Genomic DNA, 26256 nt, shown 5'->3' on the forward strand with positions numbered 1-26256 from the left:
TATACACAACAACCTAGATGAATCTCCAGAGAATTATGATGAGGGAAAAAAGCCAATACCAAATGGTTACACACTGTATGACTCCATTTATGTAACTTTCTTGAAATGATAACATTATAGAAATGAAGAAAAATTAGTGATTGCTAGGGATTAAGGAGGGGATGGGGGCAGGGAGCAAGTGTGGCTGACTATAAAAGGGCAGTATGAGGGATCCTTGTGGTGGTAGAAATGTTCTGTATCTTGACTGCATCAATGTTAACATCCTGATTGTGAGACTGAGCTATAGTTTTGCAAGATTTACTACTGAGGAAAGTGGGTAAGGGATACAAGGGACTTCTCTGTGGTTTCTTACAAATTCATGTGAATCTATAGTTAACTCAAAATAGAAAGCTTAATTTAAAAATACTGACAATATCAAGTGCTGACAAGGGTGTGGAGGAACTAGAATTCTCATTCATTGCTGGTGGGAATGTAAAATGGTAGGTACAGCCACTCTGGAAAAACGGTGTGGCAGTTTCTTACAAAGTTAAACATACACTTCCCATATAACCAACAATATCACTCCTGGGTTATTTACCTTAGAGAAACGAAAAATATTTTCAAACGAAAACCTGTGCATGAATGTTCACAGCAACTCTGTGATGGCCCAAAACTGGAAACAAAATGTTCATCAATAAGTGAATGGGGCTTTCCTGGTGGTGCAGTGGTTGAGAGTCCGCCTGCTGATGCAAGGGATACGGGTTCGTGCCCCGGTCCGGGAAGATCCCACATGCCGCGGAGAGGCTGGGCCTGTGAGCCACGGCTGCTGAGCCTGAGCATCCAGAGCCTGCGCTCCGCAACAGGAGAGGCCACAACAGTGAGAGGCCCGCGTACCGCAAAAAAAAATAATAATAAGTGAATGGACAAAAAACTGTGATATAGCCATATAATGGAATATTGTTCTGCAATAGAAAGGAATAAACTATCAATGCACATAACAGTTTGCATTAATTTCAAAGGCATAAAGCTGAATTAAAGAAGCCACCCTTCAGAAGTTACATACTGTATGAGTCCATTTATATGACATTCTTGAAAAGACAGAACTATGGTGATGGAGAAGAGATCTGTGGTTGCTGGGGGTTTGAAGTTAGCAGAGGATGTGACTAAAAAGTGATGGCACAAGAGAGTTTTGGGGCTGACGGAACTGTTATGTAACTTGACTGTGGCGCGGTTATATAACCCTATATCTGTGTTTAAATTAATAGAACTGTATGAAAGAAGTAAATTTTACTGTATGATAATTAATTAATTATTTTAAAGGGATCCCTTTTCTCCAGCTAACAGCCCTATGCCAGAGTTGAATTTCAGCCACCACTGGCCCTTTGGTTGGCTTCATTTGTGCTTTACAATCACAAGTTTCAACCCTGCTTGGTTTGCCCCAGAAGAATAGAGAAACAGAGGTGTTTAAAGACTACGTAGGGAATAGTGAACTACTCTGAGTAACAGATTAACACAAAATCCTTTCTCTTTCTCTGATAAAGTTGATCTTGGGTTAACCTTCTAGCTCTGTTTCTTTGGAAACCTGATAATGGTGGAATGTCAGCTGTGTTACCAGCCAACATTAGTTATGGTAAAAGGAGCCTGATTAGTATATTCCATCTGGACCAAGGGGACTATGAATTAAAGATTAATATCTTGTGGGAAGCCTTAGTTTTGAGCTTCTCAGAGCACAATGACTCTTGTAACTGGGCATGTCGCTGTGGGACCCATGGAGGCATCAGTTATGGGAATTACAAGAGATGTTGGTTTCTATTTGGGAAATGAGGCTTCTAAAGCCCAGATAGCTCCCGTACCTATCTGTGTGATCTTGTTGTGTTATATCTGAACTGCCACTTGTAAGACCAAAGAGTATCCCCTGGACTGCTGTGTGTGTAACTTGCTGAAGGTAAGCTAGCATGCTGTGTTTCCTACCCTTCACCTTTTTAAGTAAAACCAATGCCAAGTGAGATCTATTGGAGTGAGTATAAAATGACTAGTTAAGCAAAAAATGACCATGAGCAGGCATTACAAATACTCTAGAAAGTATCAGGGGTCTAAACTAAACTGAGACTTTTGGAACTACCCTAGAAGAGTTAGAAATTTGGCAGGTAAGGAAACAAATGGTAATGATGTGAATGGAATTCACATTTTTTTTCTATTCATCTAGCACAAGTAATTTGTTTACTCTGGGCAAGTGACCAGGTCTGATGTATTGTCTGTGGGTGAAAAACCTTCGTATCTTCCTTACCTTGGGGAACTTGCACAAGGCCAACACTTATCCCAGCAAGTAAGTCTCCAAGAAGCCAATCCTTGAATCGGTAACAACACATCCACTCTAGGAAGGGAAAGATTGTAAGCATGCATCTTCGAAACTTGTGCCATGAGCAGCTGTGAGAAAGAACAGAGACTTGATTAGGTTCTCCAAAGGAAAAGCCCACATGGCCAAGAAAAGGCATAGTGAGTACCTTCTTCTTCCCATACAGCAGAGTTTCTTTCAACACTACTGATGTTTGGACATATTGGACTGGCTAAGTCTTTGTTGTGAGGCTGTCCTGTGCATTGTAGGATGTTTAGCAGCATCTCTGATCTCTACCCATTAGATGCCATAGCATCCCCTCCCCTAGTTGTGACAATGAAAAATGTCTCCAGACACTGCTAAATGTTCCCTGGGGGACAGTATCACCTTCAACTGAGAACCAGTGCCATATGTATGACAAGAACTAGGCCTTGTAAGTCCAGCATACGAATCAGGCCTGTGGTTTTACAGAATGTTTGAAAAGAATTCAACCTACCAAAATTTTCCAGTAAAAAAATGGACTGTTATGGCTTTCTCTTGGTAAGGACAGTTTTTTGAGATGTGCTATTGGTGGGTGGCAGGGAATTAACACAGTCACATCATTTTTGTATACTAAAATTTTTACCAAGCATTAACTCTACATGGCTTTGACCTGTAATATGCAGAAATTTACAGAAAATATAGAATATGGAGTCTTGTGCTTATGGCATTAGCCATGGAAAGAAAAGGCAATAAAATAAGGTCTTATTATCTTTTAACCCAGTGGATAACAACCAGAAGCAATTTTGTTCCCTAAGGGACATCTGGTAATGTCTGGAGACATTTTTGATTGTCATGACTCACATCTAGTGGGTAGAGGCCAGGGATGCCACCAAACATCCTACAATGCACAGGACAGCCCTCCACAAGAAATGATTTCATGGTCCGAAATGTCAACAGTACTGAGATTGAGAAAACCTACTTTAACCTTTAGATCATCTAAAACAGCAGAATCATTGTAAACCAGTCAATCAATCTGTTAATCAATTAATCCATTAGTAAAGCTAATATGGTTTTAAATTGCTTTTTGCTATTTATATCTCATTATGGGCTGAAAACAAAGAGTATGGAGATTTTTCATGTATGAGCTATTGCTGAATAATTGGGATTTGACTGTAGCAACAAATATAACTTCAGTGTATGCAAGGGTAAAATGTATGCTCAGAAAAGAAGTAATTTCAATATGCTTGACTCTAACAAATATGAGCATTACAGTCCCTAAGGTAATTAAGGCCAGAGAAGTGTAAATGTCTTTGCCAAGGTCACAGTAACAAGTGTGGGCAGAACTGGGGCTAGAAACCAGATTTCGTGATTTTTAGTTCAGTGTTCTATCCAGTCTATTACCATCACAGTTCCTATCGACAGCTGTTGAATTCTGCTCAGGAGCCAGAAGCAAGACCATAGGTTTAGAAAGAACACCACATTGCTATTTTTATGAGAATCCCTGGGTGTGGAGAGTGCGCTGTCTCCAATTATGGCCCTCTATGGGGGAGAATACAGCATGGCATTGGGACAATTTGTTTCTGCATCTGGTCCAGTGTCCCTTCCCCTCCATGTGCCACCCTGGAAGACCAGCCACCCTAGGAAGAGTCATCAAAGCTCTTTGGCGTGGCAAAAAAAGAAAATGGACATGGAATAATGAGGACCTAAGACTGACAGGGATCAAGGAAGGAGTTAGAGGACCAGAAACTGAAGCTGGTGGTGGAAGAGTTATAAGCACTTCGACATGAATCTGGATCCTAGTTAAAGCATCTTTAAAGTGAGGAATGTAAGAGCTGATGTGAAAGCACAGGGGAGATTTTTGTAAAGAGGGAGTGTTGCAGCTGGGTAACTAAAAGGGAGAAAATGAAGGAAGAGATGAGGTTTTCTGCAGAAAGAGAGAGATGGAATTAAAAGATCATTATTATTATTATTTTACTATTTGCTAGGTGCTTTACAAATATTCTTTAAATCCTCACAATTGCCTTATAAGGTAGGTGCTTTTATCATCCCCATTGTATAGATGAGGATACTGAAGCACAGTAGGCATGGATAGCTTACCTAAGGGCACACAGTTGGAAAGCAGCAGAACTGGGATTCAAAACCAGGCAATCTGGCTTCTGAGTCTTGCTCTTAACCACAGTGCTGTGCTACCTTTCAGAAGTGGATTCAGAAATTCAGAAGTGGATATAAAATTCAGAAGTGGATATAACTGTTTGTTTTAGAAGTAGGGAATAAGCACTGCTATAAAAACCCATGGCAGGCAGTGTGGGTCAGATTTAAGGGTCTAAGCATAGGGCAGCTGGAGGGGAATAAGGCTGAAATTTCTTTGGTAGTACCTGTTTATGATGAGGTATAAGTCAGGAAAAGATTATCCTTTTGTAGAGACAAAACCAATGTGGCCCCCAAATGCTCTCTTTGATATATGACCTCTGACCCATCCTGGAGCAGAAAAAATGAGAGTTGTGGTATAGGACAGGGGAGGGACATCCAAAACCACGACTTGCAAAAGTCAGGATATGGGCAAAGGAGAAGGCTCAGAGGGAGGAAGGTCTGCAATAGGGCTGCATGGAGGCCTTCTTCACTTGTCACCTAACTCATGCCAATTGTGAGTGATAAATCAAGGGACAAGAGGGACTAATGAATCTGGAGTGTGAGTGAGGACAGTTTGAGTAGTTAGGGTTAATATCATGATGTAGGTCACAAAGGATTTTTAACCTGAGGTCCATGGATGACCAAGGTGTCTCTAGATAGAATTCATGGGGGTATGTGACTTTAGGAAAAATCATATCTTTATTTTCACTAACCTCCTAACTGAAATGTAGCATTTCCTTCAGTTATGAACATTGACAACAAACCACAGTAGTATCAGCAGAGCTTCACTTCTTCACCAATAGAATCACAAATATCTTCATATTACATTAAAATTGCTGCAGATATCTTAAAATGGCATTTATATTCATCATTACTTAGAAAGTATGGTAGTTATTAGACCCACAATCATTAAATATAATTTTTGGATATTTTCATATTTTGATAACTATATTTCAATATAACTGGCTTCCTTTATAATATTATGTATTTTATGCATTTAAAAATATTCTGGCCAAGACCATTCAATGGAGAAATAATAGACTCTTCAACATATAGGGCTGGGAAAATGGGATAGCTACATGGAAAAAAATGAAGTCAGACTTTTACTCTATACCGTATACAAAATTAACTCAGAATGGATCAAGGATCTAAATTTAAGAGCTAAAACTATAAAACCCTTAGAAGAAAACAGGGGGAAATCTTCATTACCTTGGATTTCACAATAGTTTCTTAAATATGACACAAAAATCACAAGCAACAAAAGAAAAAAATAGATAAATAGGATTTCATTAAAATGAAAACTGTTTACACAGGACACTATCAACAGACAACCTACAGAATGGGAGAAAATATTTGCAAATCATATATCTGATAAGGGTTTAATATCCGGAATACATAAAAGAACTCCTATAATTCAACAACAAAAAGATAAACAACCTAATTTTTAAAAGGGCAAAGGAGGGCTTCCCTGGTGGCGCAGTGGTTGAGAGTCTGCCTGCTGATGCAGGGGACGCGGGTTCGTGCCCCGGTCCGGGAAGATCCCACATGCAGTGGAGTGGCTCGGCCCGTGAGCCATGGCCACTGAGCCTGCGTGTCTGGAGCCTGTGCTCCACAACGGGAGAGGCCACAACAGTGAGAGGCCCGCGTACTGCAAAAAAAGAAAAAAAAAAAAAAAAAAAAAAAAAAAGGGCAAAGGAAGTAAATAGACATTTCTCCAAAAAAGATATACAAGTGACCAATAAGCACATGAAAAGATGCTCATCATATTTAGTTATTAGGGAAATGCAAAAAAAAAAAAAGCAACACACAATGTGATACCATTTTACACCTACTAGTATGGCTATAATTTTAAAAAATGGAAAATAACAAATGTTGGAGAGGATATGGAGAAATTGGAACACTTGCTGATGTGAATGCACAATGCTGCAGGTGCTGTGAAAAAAAATTCCTCAAGAAGTTAAACATATGATCCAACAAGTCCACTCTTAAGTGTATACCTAAAAGAATTGTAAGCAGGGACTTGAACAGATACTCCTATGCCAATATCCATGGTAGCATTATTCACGATAGCCAAAAATTGGAAACAACCTAAGTATCCATTAACAGATGAATGGATAAACAAAATGTGGTACATACATACAATGGAATATCATCAGCCATAAAATGAAATGAAGCACTGATCCACGCTACACCATTGTGCTAAGTGAAATAAACCAGACATGAAAGACAAATATTGTCTGATTCCATTTAAATGATATATTTAGAATACACAATCCATAGAGACAGAAAGTAGAAGAGAGGTTACCAGGGGCCGGAGGAGGGGGAAATGGGGAGTTATTGCCTAATGGGTACAGAGTTTCTGTTTGGGGTGATGAAAAAGTTTTGGAAATAGATAGTGGTGATGGTTGCACAACAACGTGAATGTCATAAATGCTGCTAATTTGTACACTTTAAAATGGTTAAAACAACAAATTTTATATTATATATATTTTACCACAATTAAAAAAAGTAAAAAAAAAATATTCTGAAAGGATGTTCATTAGCTCTGATAGACTGCTAAAAGGTTCACAGCACAAAAACAGGCTACGAACCCCTGAACTATAGGGTTTACATAGTCATTCTGCTATCATTAATTAGTTCACCACGGTTGCTTTTGTTGTTGTTGTTAGGAGACTGGCAATGGTGGTTAATCAAACAATGTATTTACTAAATATCATCCCTAGATGCTGTGGGGGACAGCTAAGGTCTTTATGTCCATGAAGTTTATAATCAACAAGGTGCTACAAGGGACTTCCCTGGTGGCGCAGTGGTTAAGAATCTGCCTGCCAATGCAGGGGACACGGGTTCGATCCCTGGTCTGGGAAGATCCCACATGCCACGGAGCGACTGAGCCTGTGTGCCACAATTACTTAGCCCACGCGCCACACCTGCTGAGCCCACGTGCCACAACTACCGAAGCCCGCACGCCTAGAGACCGTGCTCCGCAACGAGAAGCCACCACGATGAGGAGCCCGTGCAGCAACGAGAAAGCCAGTGTGCAGCAACAAAGACCCAACACAGCCAAATATAAAATTAAAAATTAAAAAAAAGAAGGTGCTACAAGACAAACCACAAAAAAACTGTAGAGGAATTATGCAATAAGCTAAGGTTTCTGATGACAGGAATTCAGAGGAGGAAAACAGAAGTAGGCACCAAAGGTGTCAAGTAGAGTTTTAGGGCTGCCAGCTTGGTGGTGGTTGAATGATCGCACACACGCACCGGCACTGGACGTGGTGACTGATGGTGCTGATGTTGATGCCCAAGTTTCCAGAGAAAGTGGTCTTCCTTCTGTGTTCCTGTTGAAAGGTCTCCTCATTGTACACATCTCGCTTTACATCATACATGAAAGAGTTTTGCCTGTATCTAGAGCCCAAACTCTGGAAGCTCCTCTCTGGTTGCATCATTCCTGGATAAGTGGAAAGAAGTTAAACAAAAGACAGTTTTTTAAAAATCTAGATCCTTGGCACATTTTTATGGAAATAAAAATTCCATTTATTGTATAATTTTATACTTAAAACAACCCTATAAAGAAAGCAAGGTATATATTATTTTCATTTTCAAAATGGAGAAACCAAAGCCCAGAAGTTTAAACAGCCTTGGTTTTTGAATAATTAGAGTCAGGACTAGAACCCAGGTGTCCAGCTAGAAAGCCTAGTTTTCTTTATATTCATTTATGTTGCTATGTTGCAGGGGAAAAGATTAAGAGGTAAAAGTATAATCACCAATTTTCACTGAAAATGCTAAGGGTTAAGGGGTCAACATAGTGTCTTTTAACTCCTTTTCTCTCTAAAATAGCATCCATCATTATCCCTTTACCCTTTTCTTTTCTTCATAGAAGTAACCAGTACCTGATTCAATATTTGTCTATTTGTTCATTCTCTGTTTCCCACACTAAAATGTAAATCCAAGAGGCAGGACTTTGTTCATGGCTGTATCCCCAGAGCCCAGGATAATGCCTGATGCTTAGCAGGCCCTCAACAAATATTTCTTGAATTATGGTCAAGTATCCAGTTAGTGGCATCATGATGTAGCAGAAAAAGCACTGCACAGGATATCAGGATTCTGGAGATCTAGCCCTGGCTGTTTTTCTAACTAGCTGTATGACTGGGGGCAAGTTTCTTAGAAAGTGAATTTCAGTTTCTTTGTCCATGAAATGACATGGTTTGACAATATGATCTCTAAGGGTCACTTTAAGCTTTAAAAATCTGTAGTATCATCCTGCTGTTTTAAAGAGAATGAGAAGAAAGAGTTAATGAGGATGGATATAGATCCATCTCTGGGAGAAGGTGTAACTGTTCTTGATCATCTGTGGTTTTGAATAATAAAAAAAGCATGAACTCTAATATTCTTCCACACAAATGTGTAAAAAAGTATACATATATATATATTTTGCATAGTTATAAAATATATAGGTAAACACTCAAATTATGTAGATTACACAAGTAGTTCTTTTATAGGCGAGGCTGCAAACAAGTTTAATGTATCAGCAACATTTGTTTTCCATCAGAATTATCCTGTATCTTCAGCAGCAGCAACATTATCATCACCAACATTTCTAGAGCACTTATTATATACCAAGCATTGCACTAGATTTTTTTCATGAGTTATTTCTTTTAATTCCAACAACAATCCTAGTACTACTATTATCCTCATTTTATAGGTGATAAAACTGAGGTTTTGGAAAGGTTAGGTAACTTGGCCATAGTTATATAATGTATGTTTACTCTCAAAGCACTGGGTAGCAGGGGTGAGCTGTATAACACTTAAGAACTAACGATCACAAATTCAATAAAGTGAGAGTGTGGTTGGGGAATACAGAAGAGGATGGAAGAGGTATTTTACAATGTATTAAGAGAATCAGTACTTCGTATCTTACAGAAAATAAAAGCAGAATTGTACACTAAAACATAAGTAATATTTTTCCCTTTCTTTCCTCCACCCATAGGAATATTGATCCAGTCTTCCTTACTTTTCCTATGTAATCTTACAATAAATTTCCATGACTAGAATATATCTGTTCCTGGCAACTAAAAAGAGCTTAATTAACTTGCTTATTATATTGAGATTATAAAAATTGCCATCCTGGGTTAGATGCAGGGTCTAGAATCCAGCATTTTGTTTCTGAAAGTAGCACGAAGCAGGCATGAAGCAGGCAACATATGAACATCAAGCATAGTGGAAACAGTGGGCCTGGGAAAGGTAGCTGTAGCTACTCAACTGCAGCAATTGTTGCCATGGGTCATGTGGGGTCCAGCACGGCCAGATCTTATCTTTTCCCAGAGAAGTCATAATTCCAGATTTTTATGTGAAATCTTCTGACTTTTAAATGTTATCGATTACTTTACATATTTTTAAAAACACAGTACACATCTAACAAAACATCTCTGCAGGCTAGATTCAGTCTGTGAACCAACAGTGTGTGACCAGTGTCCCCAGAGCCTTGTTGTTAAAGACAAAATATCCTTATCTCCTCCCATCACAAATTATAGTTTATACCCCAAGAATTTCTCTCTTTCAAAGCTAAAGCATTTATGTTTTCTGTTGTCGCACCCTTAGGAGGTATTATATCTCATCAGTTCACTTATGGAAAGAAGGATTTCATTTTATTGTCTTCAGTCTACATCATTTATAATTCAAGAGGTGGCCACCATCTATTAGACCAGGATTTGGTGAGCTTGTCTGCTTTTATTTTCACAATCTTATGAATTCCTACCATATGCATTCTTGGCCTTTATATATTTCTGACTGATGAATGCTATTTCACCTGTGGTCGATTAATTCAGTGTTCCACAAACATTTGCTGAATGCTAGGTGCTCTGAGGATACAAAAGGACAAGGACTTGGGACTTCCCTGGCAGTCCTGTGGTTAAGACTCTGTGCTTCCAATGCAGGGGGCACAGGTTCAAGCCCTGGTCAGGGAACCGCAGCAAAAAAAACCAAAGACTCTACAATTTACTAGAATAAAAATACCAAAATATGGTGCTATAAGACTTCAGAGGTGGGAAAGACAGGAATTAACATTTATTGCTGGCCTGCCATATGCCAGCTTCTTCACACACATCATCTCAAGAGATAAGTATTATTTTCCTGATAATGATTATACTCATTTCACTTGTGAGTTTAGTGGGTTCCTCAGAATCATATAACTATTAAACAGCAGAGCCAGAATCTGAACCTGGTCTTTCTGATTCTAAAATAGATGTCACATCTAATGCCACGTGATCTCCTATAGAGTGGGATTAATAACCCCAACCTAGAAGGATGAGGAAGTCCTCCTGGGGGAGATATGGTTTGAACTCTGCTCTGGCTAAGCTGGGGGCAGGGAGGAGAATAAGGTATTTCAGAAAGAGAAGAGGATAAAATTACAGAGATAATATAAGGCAAGTAATTCAATAGGTCTGAGTAAAGTCAGTGTCAAACCCAAAAAAGTAGGTTGAGGCCTATTTCTGGAGGGTCTTGAATGTTGGGCTGAACCTGGACGTTTTAGCTATTTAAAATGTTCAAGAAGGAGTAGTAATATGCACAGAGATGTGCTTTGGGAAGATGAATCATGTCAGTGGTATAGTCTAGAGCTGTGCTGCCCAGTACGGTAGCCACTGGCTACCTGTGGCTATTTAAATTAAATTAAATTAAAATAAAATGAGGGACTTCCCTGGCGGTCCAGTGGTTAAGACTCCACACTTCACTGCAAGAGGCATGGGTTTGATCCCTGGTCAGGGAACTAAGATCCCACATGCCGCGTGGCACGGCCTAAAGATTATTAATAAATAAAATGAAAAATTCAGTTCCTTAGTCACACTAGCTACATTTCAAGTGCTCAACAGCCACGTGTGGCAGGGGCTACTGTACTGGACAGGGCAGGTATAAAACATTTCCATCATCACAGAAAGTTCTATTGGACAGTGCTGGAGATAGGAGAGACTGAGGCAAAAAGAGCAGTGGGAGCCCATTACTACCATGGTAGTCTAAGGGAGAGGCAATCAAGTCACAACTCATGGGACCACAGTCAGGATGGCTAGGAGGGGCAGGTAGAAAGCTGTCTTTAAAGGACTTATCATATGACTGGCTAAAGGCAGCAAGGGAAAACACATAATTTCCTTATTGTTTTTTTTTTTGTTTTTAGTAGTCATCTCTGAAATTTCTTCAGTTCCATTACATCTTTCTTGACTTCACAGAAGCCCTACTGGCTTGTTTTTATGCACTAGCAGGACCCTTCCCTATAAGGTATGATGATCAGAAGCTGTTACGGACAAGTGGCAAATGTACTTTAACGTGGAAAAGATGATGCATTTCCGAAGAAAGTAATCCAGACTACACTGATGGGATGATGACCTTTCAGCTGAGACACAACACAAGAGGGAATCTCGGTTACTGACTCCTACAATTCCCTGATGCTCCCTGCCATCAGACAAAATATTTAGGTGGGTGGGCCATGGTCTGAACAACTTAAGGTTTTATTTTCATATTCTACAAATGTAACATAGTTTGGGATATCTGGATTCACTACTAACTAATAGAAATTAATCTCTGTAGCCCACACTTGGTCCCACAAACAACATCAGCATCATCTGGCAACTTGTTGAAAACGCAAATTCTCAGGTCCAACTAGCAAGACAAAATTAATCAGGAATTCTGAGGATGTGCCAGCAGCCTGTTTTAAGAAGCCCTCCAGAAGATTCTGATACACAATGAAATATGAAGACCACTGTAAATATAGCTAATTATCTTTATTCAGTCATTCAGTGCTAGTTTGCGGCATACTGTTAACACGGGTACTTTTGACCTAGCTCTTTCATCCCCCATACTACCCCTATGCATCCAGCCATCAACTGATTCTTTTACATAATGTGTTGAAAGTACTTTAAAAGCCAAGAATAAAATATTTAAATACAGCCCAGTTTTCTGACTATTAACCCAACAGATGTGAAATCCTGAACCTTAGTTTAGTTTCAAGACTGTCCTCTCATACTGTCATCTTTCATATGTTCTCTACAATCATGGGAAGGTAAAATTCACTTCCAGAATTTCAAAAAAAATATGTGTAATTCCATCAGAAACAACAGCCCTTTGCCCGTTATGCTTTTATGTTATGCTTTTAAGGGGGAATGTATGTGGAAAAAGAAAAGGCACAAGCAAAGAGCATTGCTTTCAGTATCTCTCAGTCACTCGGTCTAGTGGATGGGGATGGTGGGAACACACCGACAACTACCTTTTTTTTTTTTTTTTTTTTGCGGGCCTCTCACTGTTGTGGCCTCTCCCGTTGCGGAGCACAGGCTCCGGACGCGTAGGCTCAGCGGCCATGGCTCACGGGCCCAGCCGCTCCGCGGCATGTGGGATCTTCCCAGACCAGGACACGAACCCGTGTCCCCCTGCATCGGCAGGCGGACTCTCAACCACTGCGCCACCAGGGAAGCCACCGACAATTACCTTTAATGCGACCTGGTGAGAGTATTACCAAACGGCTGTGCTGGAGAGAAACTCATTATTGGGGTGGGGATGTTGGAGAAGGCTTCGCAGAGGGACACATACATAAACAGAACTTAACAGGAAAAGAAAGGGGCCAAGAGAGGTGGAAGTGGTGGCTCAGTCAGAAGGAACAAAATGAACAAAAGCAGTGAAGTCTGAAAGGAGGAAGAGCGTCTGGGCAGTCAGGCCTCAGGAGGAGACGGATGGGGGAGTCAGGTGAGGCTCATGGAGTAGACCAGTTCTGGCGCTTCTGACAACTCAGACCCACAAGTGTGGAAGGATTCAGCTTGCCAAACGCACACACCATCTCTCCTCACTGCTGTTCCACGCGGCCTTTCACAAGTAGAGCCGACACCTAAGAGAGAGAAGCTCCCAGAGACGGCCGTCATTCATTCATTCCCCAAACACTGACTGAGCGGCCGCGAAGTGCCTAACCCTGCGGTGACCGCCGCGGGCCCCGCCCAGGGACTTCCGAGTGTAACGAGGGGCTGGTCCTTCGCACCCGACGCCCGGGCCGGGGCCCTGCCGCCACCACCTGCAGCCCGCGGCCCCGGGCGGCTGCGGCAGCGGCTCCCCTGCTTCCTCGGCTCACCTGGTTCCCGGGCTGCGGCGGGAGAGCGGGCGCTGGAGCCGGAGGCAGCTCCAGCCAGGCGGGCGGCGCTGTGGACGCGGACGCCGGCGGTTCCCGAGCCGTTGCGTCCGAACCCGCGGGCGTTCTGGCGGGCGGGGGACAAGAGCGGGCCGAGGAAGCGGAGTCTGGGCAGCCGGGGTGGGGAGCGAGGAGAGGCCCAGCTGCGCCGCGGTTACCTGTGTCACCCAGCCCTCCGCTCTCGACGACTCTTGTTTGAGGGCCTCCTTGATGCCAGGCCTCGCGCCCCGCACTTCACGTACAGTAATTCACTTGAGTCTCCCGACGAACCCTGTGGGAACAGAAGACGCGGGAGGAAACTGGAGGCTAGAGGGTCACCGAGGTCTCCAACCTTAATTCTCAGCCCCACAAGCTTGGCTTCTCCCACTGAAGGACACTCTCCTGCCCAGGGCTTCTGCTCTGCTCCCCGCCCCTAATCCCCCTTAACCTCCTTGTGAGGCTCAATCCCAGTCACTGCCTCTCACTATGCCTTGTATTCCTGCTTGGCTCAGTTGCAGTTTTACACTTGCTTGATTACTGTATTAGTGTCTAATATATTGTTCACTTTACCTATCCCTTTTTGTAATTTGTCTCATCCCCAAAAGGGCAGGGATTTTTATCTCTTTCATTAACTGCTGTATCATTGGTGCCTAAAGCAATGTGGTAGACCTAGTAAATGCTCAATAAATTTGTGTTGAATAATTGAATGATTGCCCTGCTGTTCATTGTAAGCTCCACATAGGCAGCAACTGTCTGCTTTTTAATCACTTTTCCATCAGAAATGCCAGGTACCTAGGACGCATTCAATACATATTTGTTGAATGAGTGAAGGTATTGCTGATCTTTACCCTTTTGGTCACTCTCACTTCATCATTCCAATTTGTTGGATAAATATATGAATTTCTTAGAATTCCTACTTCCAGGTTTCCTCCCTTGTATCCATGCACTCGTCACCTTGATTCCCCACTCCCACCCCTCATATCTTTACAGTTGCATTTTTGCTCTCACTTCCTCCTTCAACCTCTGATACTTCTTAGAAAGCTCCCTACCCTGCAGGTTGAATTGGAACGTTTTTATTTTTTATTAATTTATTCCTTTATTTTTATTTTTGGGTTTATTGGGTCTTTGCTGCTGTGCGCGGGCTTTCTCTAGTTGCGGCGAGTGGGGGCTACTCTTCGATGCGGAGCATGGGCTGTAGGTGTGCGGCTTCTCATTGCGTTGGCTTCTCTTCTTGCAGAGCACGGCTCTAGGAGCACGGGCTTCAGTAGTTGTGGCTCTCAGGCTCTAGAGCGCGGGCCCAGTAGTTGTGGCACACGGGCTTAGTTGCTCCGCGGCATGTGGGATCTTCCCAGACCAGGGCTTGAACCCGTCTCCCCTGCATTGGCAGGCGGATTAACCTGCCTGTGTCACCAGGGAAGTCCCTTGGAACATTTTAAAGCAACATGTCTTCGTAGGCAAGAGTCACATTCCAGGCTAAGTCACATTGAATCCAAAGAAAGCTTTCCACAAATCACCCATGGCCCTGGTTTTGGGTTTTATTTTGGTTTTCTTTGAGGAGAACTGAGAATCCTGCACTGCCTCCTAAATTGAGATCATGGTCATTGTTCATAATTTGTTCAACAAATATTTATGAAGTACCTGTTATGTTCTAGGCACTGTGCTAGATGCTGGAACAAGATAGGCAAAGTCTGAGCACTCCAAGGGATGCATACACAAAAGAGAATGATCATGGATATTGATGAGAATTGTCCTGGCTTGAATCTAGATATTTCTAAAAGAAATGACTAAGAATAAGATAGGGTCTAGTTCTGCCTATTGTAACAAGCTTTAGCGTAGGAATAGGTTAACAGTGGTGGCAAGGTATGGGGTTAGAATACCTTGCCCATTCACATTTATTATCTTGTTCAGCTTTCAGGTGGGAATGTGGGGCAGGAATTCTCTTTGCATACACTGGAACTAAGGTCTGAGAAATGTCAGTTGACTCGCCCAATATGACACTGCCGGAAGACTACTCTCTGTACTGTTCTTACTCTGAGAGGCATGATTAAAATTCTTAAAATCCTCTTCACTGGAAGCTCTTCAAGGTAGGAATCAGTTTCAAACCTTCAGGGTAATGGTTTAAAAATGCTTCTCGGGCTTCCCTGGTGGTGCAGTGGTTGAGAGTCTACCTGCCGATGCAGGGGACACGGGTTCGTGACCCGGTCCAGGAGGATCCCACATGCCGTGGAGCGGCTGGGCCTGTGAGCCATGGCATCTGAGCCTGCGCATCTGGAGCCTGTGCTCTGCAACGGGAGAGGCCACAACAGTGAGAGGCCCACGTACTGCAAAAAAAAAAAAAAAAAAAAAAAAGATGCTTCTCAAAGGGAGATACCAGGGACTTTCCTGAACCTGAATTACCTGGGGCGTATTGTAAAAATGCACGTTCTTGGTGCCCATCACGGACCTCTCCAACTAAACTCACTGTGGATCCTGGGAATATGCATTTTTAAACTCTCAAGGTGATTCTTCTACACATAAAAGTTTGAGAACTACTAGAAGAGTTTGGGTGGAAAACCTCAACCTTAATGCAGGGCTAATATTTACCTTTGGGACAGATTTCGTCAGAATTCCGAAGAGTAAGCCGTGTATGTCCTTGAGCAGATGGGACTGCAACGGCTTTCTGGCCGGAACCTTCCTCTTTATTATGCAAGTATTTCTTGGAAATTGGGGGTTCTGCTGAGTAGGTGCTCGGCTGCTGGTGACTACCCGCAGCCGCAGTTCAAAGGTCTTTTGGCTCTTTTCCCGACACCTTGTTTGTCAATGTCGCTTTCCACCAGGGAGCCAGGCGTTTGCCCCGCCGACCACGGTGGGGCGCACGCGGCATGTGTTGTCTGCTTATCCCCTCCTTCTCGGGTCCCCCTTGGCGCCCTTAAGAAGAGCAGCCCCTAGGAGTTCCTGCCTCTGGTGGCCAGCTGTTGCTCTCTTCTCGCGAGAATTGCTCCTCCCATCCTCTCCTCTCATCAACCCCCTCCCTTGGGCAGGTTCCATATTGGGTAAAATCTCGGCTCGCAGAGAGGCTCGGGAGCTGTTCTCGCGAGAGTACGGCGGGAGGCTCCTGTTCGCTGGCTGTGGAACGGCGACCACTGGAACCTCCGCGGGCGCTGCAGCTGGAGCCGTAGCCCCGCGGCGCAGCCGGGAGTCGGCCTGGTCTGCAGAGGGTGCAGCGAGAACGTGGCGGGCGCAGCCTTGAGCCCCTGAGCGTGCCCCTGCCCTTAGCAGGGCTCACCCCCGTCGCGGAGGAGCGTCCAGCCTCTGCGGCTGACAGGGGCCGCGCGCGCGGGAGTCGTCTGTATCGCGGCACTCACACCTGCGCGGGCGGCCAGCGCAGGGTCCCCGCCCGTCCGGCCGGGCGACGAGGTCGGGGAAGCGGGTGCGGGCGCAGGCGGGGCCCCGCAGGGCCAGCTCCTCGCCCCGCGGCCACCGCTGGAAGATGTCTCAGGAGAGGCCCACGTTCTACCGGCAGGAGCTGAACAAGACAATCTGGGAGGTGCCCGAGCGTTACCAAAACCTGTCCCCGGTGGGCTCCGGCGCCTATGGCTCCGTGTGGTGAGTGTCACCGGGCTCGGGGCCTCGGTGGGCTGGGTGGCCCTTTATGCCCCAGAGCCAGGCCTGCCCCCACGGCTCAGCAATGCACCAAGCGGTAGGAATTTCCCTTGGGGGAGGGCATCCCTGCCCCTTCGACCCCTGTCCTGCCCTCCCTGTACCCCTTGTACCCCTCACCCTGCACACCCACATAGGTGGTCATCTGTGTGTAGGACGCAGGTCCACGGTGGGCGGTGGGTGATGGTGTTGGAGCCTGGCCCTGGCTCGCACCCTGCGCATTCCCTTCTTGGGGGGTTGCTGCTTTGGGGACAGGAACAGGAGGGCCCTCTTTGGCGGTCTCCCTGCTGGCATCGAGCAGAAGGACTCTCTCCCGAGATGTGCCCACCTTGGGCGCCGGAGCCTGCCCTCGGAGCAGTCAAGCCCGGGGAGCTGCCTGGAGAAACAGAAGGGCAAAGCTCGACCGGGAGACTGCCGTCATCTGAACAAAACTGAGGACGAAGGGCGTTCAGTGCGGGCTTTTTTGCAAACCTCTGTCGAAATCCCATTTTGAGAAGCGTTCTTTTTGAGTTCGCACTTGAATTAGTAGCTATCCATAGAGCTTAAAATACCGACTTTATCTCAGTGAGTCCTGTGCCAGCTTGAGTGGTGTGTTTCCGATTCAGTTGAAAGCGTATTTCCTTTTCGCAGAGTGGGGGGTGGGTGGTAGTGCCTGCAAACACACTGCAGCTTGAGAAACTGGCGGCCTCACTGATTAGTCACATACCACTGCTCGTTTAAGTATTGTTTGACAAAACAGTTTTCTCCTTTCGAGCAAGTGAGATTCAGATCCGATGCATGCCCTCAAGATCAAAAAGTTATTAACAATGCCGGGAGGTATTGTAAATATTTTTTAATTGCGATAATTCTCGTGAAATACTGTGTTTTTAAAGTCCCTTTGAGAGTTTGCAGGGAACTTATCCACACTTAGAGCCTGAGGTACACGATATGGATATGGAATATATAGCAAAGGAAGGAAGAGACACTTTGCAGCTTTAATTCACACTGTGAATGTGTTTTCAATTAAATGATACTGTAAAATGTTCAGACCTGAAATATTTCACTAAACTTTTCTAACTTTCAAGGCTTTAAACACTATATTTTAGATGTACTGAAATTTGAGAGCTCCTGATCTGAAGCTAATTCATGTAATTCCTGTGCATGCATCATTTGAAGAGAGGTCTACAAAATTGTTTTTTTGTTTTGCCACAAATTCCAGGCTTTTGGACTTGTTAATCTTTAAATATAATTCCTGTGTTTCTTAAAGCCCCAGCATGAATTTCCGGTTTATAGAATCTTCTGGGTAATTGAGATTGTGCAATTGTGTCCAGCAACAGATCATATTGCATTTTCTGGTTCAGGCTGTTGGAGTTATGTTGCTGATGGCACTATGCTTGACATCTTTTTTCCATTTTTATAGTGTGCTGTTGATTTGCTAATTTTCGAAGATGTGTTTGGATCATTGCTCCTTTAATAGCTCATGAGTTTACCTCCATTTTTCATTCTTGAATTGACACATTAATTTTTGTGGTACCGAGTTTTTGTTTCCAATAATGTTTAAACCTTAAGGAGTAATACAGCAGAACAGCTCAACTATGGGGAGTTTAGTGAACTTGGAAAGAATTCCTTGCAAGGTTTCCCTACCATTGGTGTGAATAGCTCTGCCCTAGCTCTGGAGATCCAGATTTACAGCGAAGTGCCATTAAAATGAACTCCATGTTTTTTTAGTACTATACTTTTCTGGATTTTAGAAACCATCAATATCTGACACTTGGAAGTAACTTTGTTAAACAGGTTTTTAAAGGTAGGTGATACATTCACATTGTATAAAATTCAGAAGGTATAAAAAGATAGTGAAAAGTTGCCTTTCCTTTCTTGTTCTCCAACTGTGCTATTCCTTTCCTCAGAAACAACCACTGTTAAGTTTCTTGTGTGTCTGTCCATGGAGGCAGTTCTGCTAAGGGTATTTAAGATGTAACCTATAGCATATTGGTGGAGAAAAATAACAGATATTATGTGATAGTTGGCCATAAACAAATGTAACTGATTTTGGATTGAAAGTATCAGAATTTAGATGTACAAGTGTTATCTCATTCAAAGTAGTTATTTGAAGTTGTTCTTTCAATTAGCAACTTTCAGGTGTGGCAGAAAACTTTTTTTTTTAACTTCTCTTAGAATCCACTTTGGAGCCTGTGTTATTTTTCACTATCTTCATTTTCTTGAGAGCAGATTTAATTTTAGGAAATAACAAAATCAAATTGAATGTGAAATAATTTAGAAAATTGGACTGAAGTCTGGTGAAAAAGATTAGGCAGCCAGGTTGATGATACTGTTTGAGGTCAGATAGGAGTTGTAACCATAAAGTAATGACACAGAATTTCCTGTGTGATTTGTAGAATTAGATCTGAAGTCTGTTCCAAAAAAGAATCTCTGAAAGTATTTCAGGGAATGCAATGTCACTGAAATAATCTGTGTCAGTTTCCTAATTTGATTGCTCTGAAGTGTGATACACTTTGATGTGGAACTTAAAAAAAGTTTTTTAAAATATTAAGCCAATTTTCAGTATTTTAATTTGTACTAAGTATATAGTAAAGCAAGTATGTAGCAACCTGAGTGATAACCAACTGTGAATTAAAGATCAAGGAATCAGACTAGAAATTTGGGAATTGATAGGGTTTTACAAATATGCCTTTCCTTTTTAAGGGGTAAAGGGAACTAAACTAAGTCTTGCAATTTTAAGGAACTTTGTTGTCTGTGAGGGGAAATGAAGCAAATTTTTTTAAGAATACATTGTTGCACAGCATTGATTTTGTGGTTTGGGGACAGAAGGAGGGGGAGGAGCTTTGTGGTGAGTTTAAGGAAATATAAACAGGAACTTAAATGCCTTTCCTCTGGTGTATGGGTTTTCCAGACACTTGCCTCTGATTACAGGAGGTGGGGCACTGGTACCATAAAATAGGTGAGAGTTGAGAATTATTCTTAAATCATATTCAATCATTTATTAAACAGTATTTATTGAGCACCAACTCTGGACCAGATAGCAGGCTGGGTTTCTTGAGCTAGAGTGTTAAGCAAGATAGAATAAGACAGTCCATTCCCTGATAGGGTTTATAGCCTGATGCAAATAATAACTACATTTATGGATTGTGTTCTATGTTCCAGGCATTGTGCTATGCATTTTATGTTTATCATCAGTATATAAAGTGTATAACAAAACTTTTGGTAAAAGGATGGCAAAATTTACTAAGAAATCAAATCCAACGTCCTAAATGCTTTGTGGAACAAGATTGTGTGTAAATAACTGTAATAAAAATAAGTGAAGGACTTCCCTGGTGGCGCAGTGGTTAAGAATCCGCCTGCCAATGCAGGAGACATGGGTTCGAGCCCTGGTCCGGGAAGATCCCACATGCCACGGAGCAACTAAGCCCTTGCACCACAACTACTGAGGCTGCGCTCTAGAGCCCGCGAGCCACAACTATGGAGCCTGCGTGCTACAACTACTGAAGCCCGCGCGCCTAGAGCCCATGTTCCACAAGAGAAGCCACCGCAATGAGAAGCCCGCGCACTGCAACAAAGAGTAGCCCCCACTCACTGCAACTAGAGAAAGCCTGTGCACAGCAGTGAAGACCTAATGCAGCCAAAAATAAATAGTAAAAAAGAATTTATTAGAAAAAAAAGTGAAGCTAAATTTTTTTAGTATTAATGGCCCTTCACCATTTTAAATCTTTTCCTTTTTTTATCATGAGCCAGGGCACGAATTAATAAAAGTACATCATTATTGAGTATGCAAAGGTGACTTTCTTGACTCCTAATGAGTGAGAGGGGTGTGCCGTTTATTTTCCTAGTGGTGATAATAGGCCCATGCTGATCTTGCTTCCCATTTGCTTTCCTTTGTAACCAAAAGCAAGGTGATTGGCTGGATGTTACCAATGCCAACCAATAAATAGTTAAACACAATGGCAAATATTTGTATTATTGATACAGACTTTTAAGAAAGAGTTCAGTCAAGTTGGCTATAAAGTCATCCTTTATTTATCGGATTCCATTTTCCACTGAAACCTTTCCACTGGCTCCCATTTTAAAATAAGGATATCCTGAACCTCTGGCTTTTCAGTTCTGCCAGTTTAATTTCTTGATACTGAGGACTATGCTTTTGATTTCCCTCTAAATCAGCCTCAGAAGATCTGCATTGACTTTGCCTTTCATGGGCAATAGTGCAGGTGGTGCTGAGACCCTGGGGCTTAGGATTCAAAGGTGGAAGAAGTCACTGAGTCTAGAAGTCGCTAGATCCCTCTCACTTTAGTATTAACTGACATTTTTATGGGATTTTACACTTCATAATGTATTTGCATTTCAAAGCATTATTATTCAGTTTTCACTGGCTCTGTGAAGGCTGGTGTTATTAACCCAGTTGTATAGATGAGGAGCTGGACTCATTAAAGGAATGGCATACTTGTCAGTGCTACTTTGGATTTGGTTCTGGGGTTTCAACACTTCAGAATTCTCCTTTCCTGTACTTGTAGACTGCTAAGATTGTGTGGTGGCACCTTCTCTTGTGCTGTTTGCCTCTCCCCTCCCTCCTTTTGTGAAGAAAGGGGTTGCTGGGTCACTTGAAATAGTAGAACTATGACTAACCAATCCCACCAATGTCAGCCTAGCTAATCTGAGGTAATAACTTATTAAAGTCACATCTCTTCCTCAGAATTGATAGACCAAAAATGGACTCATTGCCCAGATTGCATTTTTTCCCAAAGGATCATCAGTGCAACTAGTTAATTCCTGAATTTATGAATCCCCTTGGCTTGAAATTCTTCTGTGCACATTTTGGAAAGTTGAGATTCTCTGTATATGCTTCTGTTATGTAAGTATAGTATAGGATATAAATAGAAATAACTGCCTCTCTAGGCCTTTGAAAATACACTGGACTTTTGCTCTTTACTGTGAAATTTGGTATTGATTTGTTTCTATCCAAGAGATATAATTACTATAGAGCTCAAAAAAACCTCATTATAAAGTGGCTTCCCCTGACTCTGGAACCTAGGAATATCATTTCATGATTGCCATGTACTTGGAAGTGATGCACGAGTTTCTTCAGGACAAATAAAAACAAAACCTCTTTGGGCTTCCCTGGTGGCGCAGTGGTTGAGAGTCCGCCTGCCGATGCATGGGACGCGGGTTCGTGCCCCGGTCTGGGAAGATCCCACATGCCGCGGAGCAGCTGGGCCCGTGAGCCATGCCCGCTGAGCCTGCGCGTCCGGAGCCTGTGCTCCGCAACGGGAGAGGCCACAGCAGTGAGAGGCCCGCGTACCGCAAAAAAAAAAAAAAAAGAAAAAAAAAAGAAACTATATTCGAAGGGCAGGGGAATAAAGTAGACAATAAACAAAAAATTAAAATTTATAACATGTCAGGTGATAAATACTATCGGGGAATAAAGTAAGGAAAAGAGAGGGAATACTGGGATGGCTGTGTTGCACTTTTAAGCAGGGTAGACCTCAGTGATAAAGTGACAATTGAGCAACGACCTGAAGGAAGTGATGTAGAACACTGGTTGGGCCTGAATGGGGAGGGAAGAACAATTCCGTGTTGAGGGATCAGCACATGTCCTGAGGCAAAGGCCTCATTCTCTAGCATAGCTGAAAGACCAGTATGGCTCGAACTGAATGAACCAGGGGCCAAATAGTAGTAGGGGAAGCAGGTGGAGGGGCTACAGAGGTGCTGGGATCATAAAGGGTCTTACTTGCCTTTTTAAGAATTGTGCCTTTTACTCTGAGACGGGAGACCATGGAGGGTTATAACCAGAGGGGAGACATGATCTAACGTATGTTTTAACAGATCACTCTGCTCTGGGGTCCCTGTTTTTTCATTTCTGTTCCTTACCCATTTAGAGGTGCTAACTGTAGTTTAGGGTAGAGTGGGGGAGTCGGATGAATTGGTGTACAGCCCTGATCTGTATTCAACAACTCTCATTCCAGAAGGCTCAGTGTGCCAGAGCCAGTACTTTTGGTGGGCCCTAGAAATTCAGGGTATTCCAGTCCAGCTCTTTAAATAACATGTGGAGCTTAACTTCACTTTTCAGGTTTCTCTTGCCAAAAGGAAGGGAGCAAAGAGATTAGCTCTAGACTTCTGACAAAAGAAGATTAGCCTGCTGGCAGGTTGAATGTTTTCTAACTTCTTTGGGCTTCTAGGTTTTTTCTTACTATTGGGTTATTTTTAAAAAGTAATTTTTACCTTCTTTCAACTTTTAAGATCTCATTTATTTTCTGTTTTATTTGGCCCTGTATCTGCTTTACATTCCTCTGCCTTGCCCCCATCACAATAATTTTAGGAGAGGTTGGATTATTGTTACCTGTTAATAATGTTTTGGCTAGGAGCCCCCAGTGACTTCTCTGTTAACTTGAATAAATCTTATAGATTGACAGATTCTACACATGTCACTGTATAAAAACCCATAGGATTTATTTACTTTTCTGCTTTTATAGATACAGGTTTTTCTCTTTTATGAAAGCTATCCCCCTTTTACTGCTCTGTTATCTAGTTGCAGAAAATAAGTGTTCCTAAACACAGATTCCCATGACAACATAACAAAAAGGTAATAGAACAAATGTTTATTTTGTCTAGGCCTGCTGTCTGAGTAACTTTATACCCTGAACATTTTGACTTCTGTTACTTTGAATGGTGTTACAGGTTTCCTTGTTTTCCTCAAAACCTTCTCCTCTTAGGCCTTGGTGGCATTGTCACTACGCCTGTGACACGACGGAAGGTATGTGAGTGTGTGTGTCTTACTGTCAGTCTACCCGCAAGTATGCATTGGTTGCTTTACCAAGCTTACGGTCCAGAGTGTAGGCATCACACATCATTATGCAAAAAAAAAAAAAAAATCTAAACCAATTTCTTCTTTGTTTTCTTAAATTCATTAATTCAGTATGGCCAGTGCTAGGCACTGTAGTAGGTATTCTGTTTATAAAGACTGAAAAAAACAAAAGAGCAGGAAGGGTTCCTGCTTTTGAAAATACCAGTCTGGAAGGGACACATTTATGTTGCTTTCTCAGAGATTGCTTTGGAAGTCCTCAGTAGCTTTTCTTTTCTGCATTCTTTCAGCTTAAGTTGCCATCTCAAATCTACCTTATATTTCTAATGCGTCCCTTGAAATCTTCTTTTAGGTTTTTCTGTGTCTCTCTTGAATCTAGTGACATACTGGTCACTTTTTACATCTAGGGCAACTTTTTGCAAGGATGTGTGTTTGAAATCTGTGTCAGAGAGACCTTTCCATCTGATTCAGAACTAGAAAACGATGACATCAGCATGTGCCCGCAAGAGGTCAGAACTTCTTCTTTTGATCTGCCAAGGACTCAGGGAGGCTGTGGTTTAGGGGAGGAAAGGGACAATGAGAGTTAAGTGTTCTGTAGATCATTAACGCAGCCCTATAATTCCACATGGGGTAGTGTCTCTGCTGTGACCGTCTTCTCACCTGCAAATTATGTGCCCCTAATAATCATGCCTTTAGTCCGTCCTGTGACAATGAACTTGAGGTGTCTGGTTTACCCAAGTATTTTCTGAACTCTTCATTCTTGTATTTCCTTATCCCTGTAGTAGATATAACTTTATTCCCAGAAATAAATGCTTTATTCTTAATCCCCAGTAGCTATTTCTTTTTTCCCCCTTCATCAAATCCTGCATCTAGGGCTTTAGGTAGCTTGAACCTTCTTGAACTTAGATTTTTGAATACTAGTTTCTATTTATGTTTTCTTCTCCAGGCTACCAAATGCTTGTAAAAATCTTAGTTATCTTTCTCACTTGGTATAATAAAACATGACTCCTTCATGATTTTAGTATTAAACTGAAGTGAAATTTTGATGTTGGTATCTACACTGATATGCTTTTAATAATTTCCTCATCTGACATTATAAGTTTGGCTTGGTTCATTTTCTGATACTTAGGTTAGTGGCCTAAATGCCTTATGCTTTGAATGATCTGCTTTGAAATTAGCAGTCTCAATGATATTGATGCTAAAGGGAGCAAAAGGGAAAAAATAGCAAATTAAGAGAACATGCAGTAAGTATTATGAGCATCTATCAAGCCGTGCTTACATTCCCAAATATAGTATAACACAAGGGTTACTCCTCCTGTTGACATCTTGGGTTGATAATTTTTTTTGTTGTGAGGACTATCTTGCATTGTAGGATATTTAGCAGCAACCCCGTACCCTACCCACTAGATGCCAGTTGCGGCCTCCAGTTGTGACAACCAAAAATGTCTCTAGACATTGCCACATGTCCTCTGAGGGCAAAATCACCTTTGGTTGAGAACTGCTTATATAACCCTATATATTTGGATTGATTGGCCCTGAGTAAAAACTAGATAGGATAACTTGAACCTTCCACCTGCAAAAAGAAACACTATACTTTCTGTGCATATTCCCTTTGAATTCATTGTCTGATACAGTCTCAACAGTGTCTTGTTCATATACTGTGCATCCAAATTTATACTTCCAAACCTAATATCAAGAATGTCTAACTCTGGATTTCAAGTCTATTGAAAGGTAATGTTTCATGCTTCCCCTTGATTATTTTTCTACATACTTCTTGAGGACAATCTCAGAGATGTAACACTAACTACCCTAGGATTAGATTTATGTTATAAACTTGTATGGTTCAGCCTTAGATATGTGGAACTGATATTTGAAGGAAGCTTATCATTAGCACTGATGAATGACAGTGGTCATGAAAATTACAATCGGAATAAGCCAATAGCCTGAAGATTTCTATAACTAGGTATTAAAGCAACATAATTTTGAAAGTTTGAAATGTGTATATTTTTATATTTATGTTTTAGATTTGCTGTAGTGAAAGAAATCTGTTGGTCATGCATCTGACTGTTAAATGCCCACCAGTGTCTAAAACAGACATAAAATATTAGTGAACTATGTATATATATATAAAGGTATTGATGTATACAGAGATGTGAGGGCCTGTCGGCTGTAGTAGTTGGCATGTTTCATGAAGGAAGGATTTGAAGCTTGGTTTTTTTTTTTTTAAATAAATTTATTTATTTATTTATTGGCTGTGTTGAGTCTTCCTTG

The 26256-nt window shown here is 42.1% G+C and overlaps 2 protein-coding genes across 4 annotated transcripts in view; one reads left to right on the forward strand and one right to left on the reverse strand.

Moving 5' to 3' along the window:
* SLC26A8 (solute carrier family 26 member 8) overlaps positions 1 to 13839 on the reverse strand; it is a gene marked incomplete at its 3' end in the record, with an annotated part of 70332 nt that extends 56493 nt beyond the window's left edge. Inside the window, exons 1-3 of the mRNA XM_081246439.1 lie at positions 13739 to 13839; positions 7685 to 7871; positions 2267 to 2406 (exon numbers count right to left, since the gene is read on the reverse strand). Of these exons, the coding sequence (XP_081102565.1) occupies positions 2267 to 2406; positions 7685 to 7869 (325 nt within the window). The 5' untranslated portion in view covers positions 7870 to 7871; positions 13739 to 13839. The remainder of the gene's footprint in view (positions 1 to 2266; positions 2407 to 7684; positions 7872 to 13738) is intronic.
* Positions 13840 to 16495: 2656 nt separating this feature from the next.
* Positions 16496 to 26256, forward strand: part of MAPK14 (mitogen-activated protein kinase 14) — a 72300-nt gene continuing 62539 nt past the window's right edge. For 2 of the 3 annotated variants that reach the window (XR_014016963.1, XM_081247531.1), the window contains exon 1: positions 16496 to 17144. Coding sequence is in view for 2 of the 3 variants with exons in the window: in XM_081247531.1 (XP_081103657.1) it covers positions 17029 to 17144 (116 nt within the window). In the remaining variant the exon portion in view is untranslated. The remainder of the gene's footprint in view (positions 17145 to 26256) is intronic. The other variant, XM_081247530.1, reaches the window with a different exon arrangement.

The sequence above is a fragment of the Mesoplodon bidens genome, assembly GCF_964165515.1.
Source record: "Mesoplodon bidens genome assembly, chromosome: 10".
Lineage (NCBI taxonomy): Eukaryota > Metazoa > Chordata > Mammalia > Artiodactyla > Ziphiidae > Mesoplodon > Mesoplodon bidens.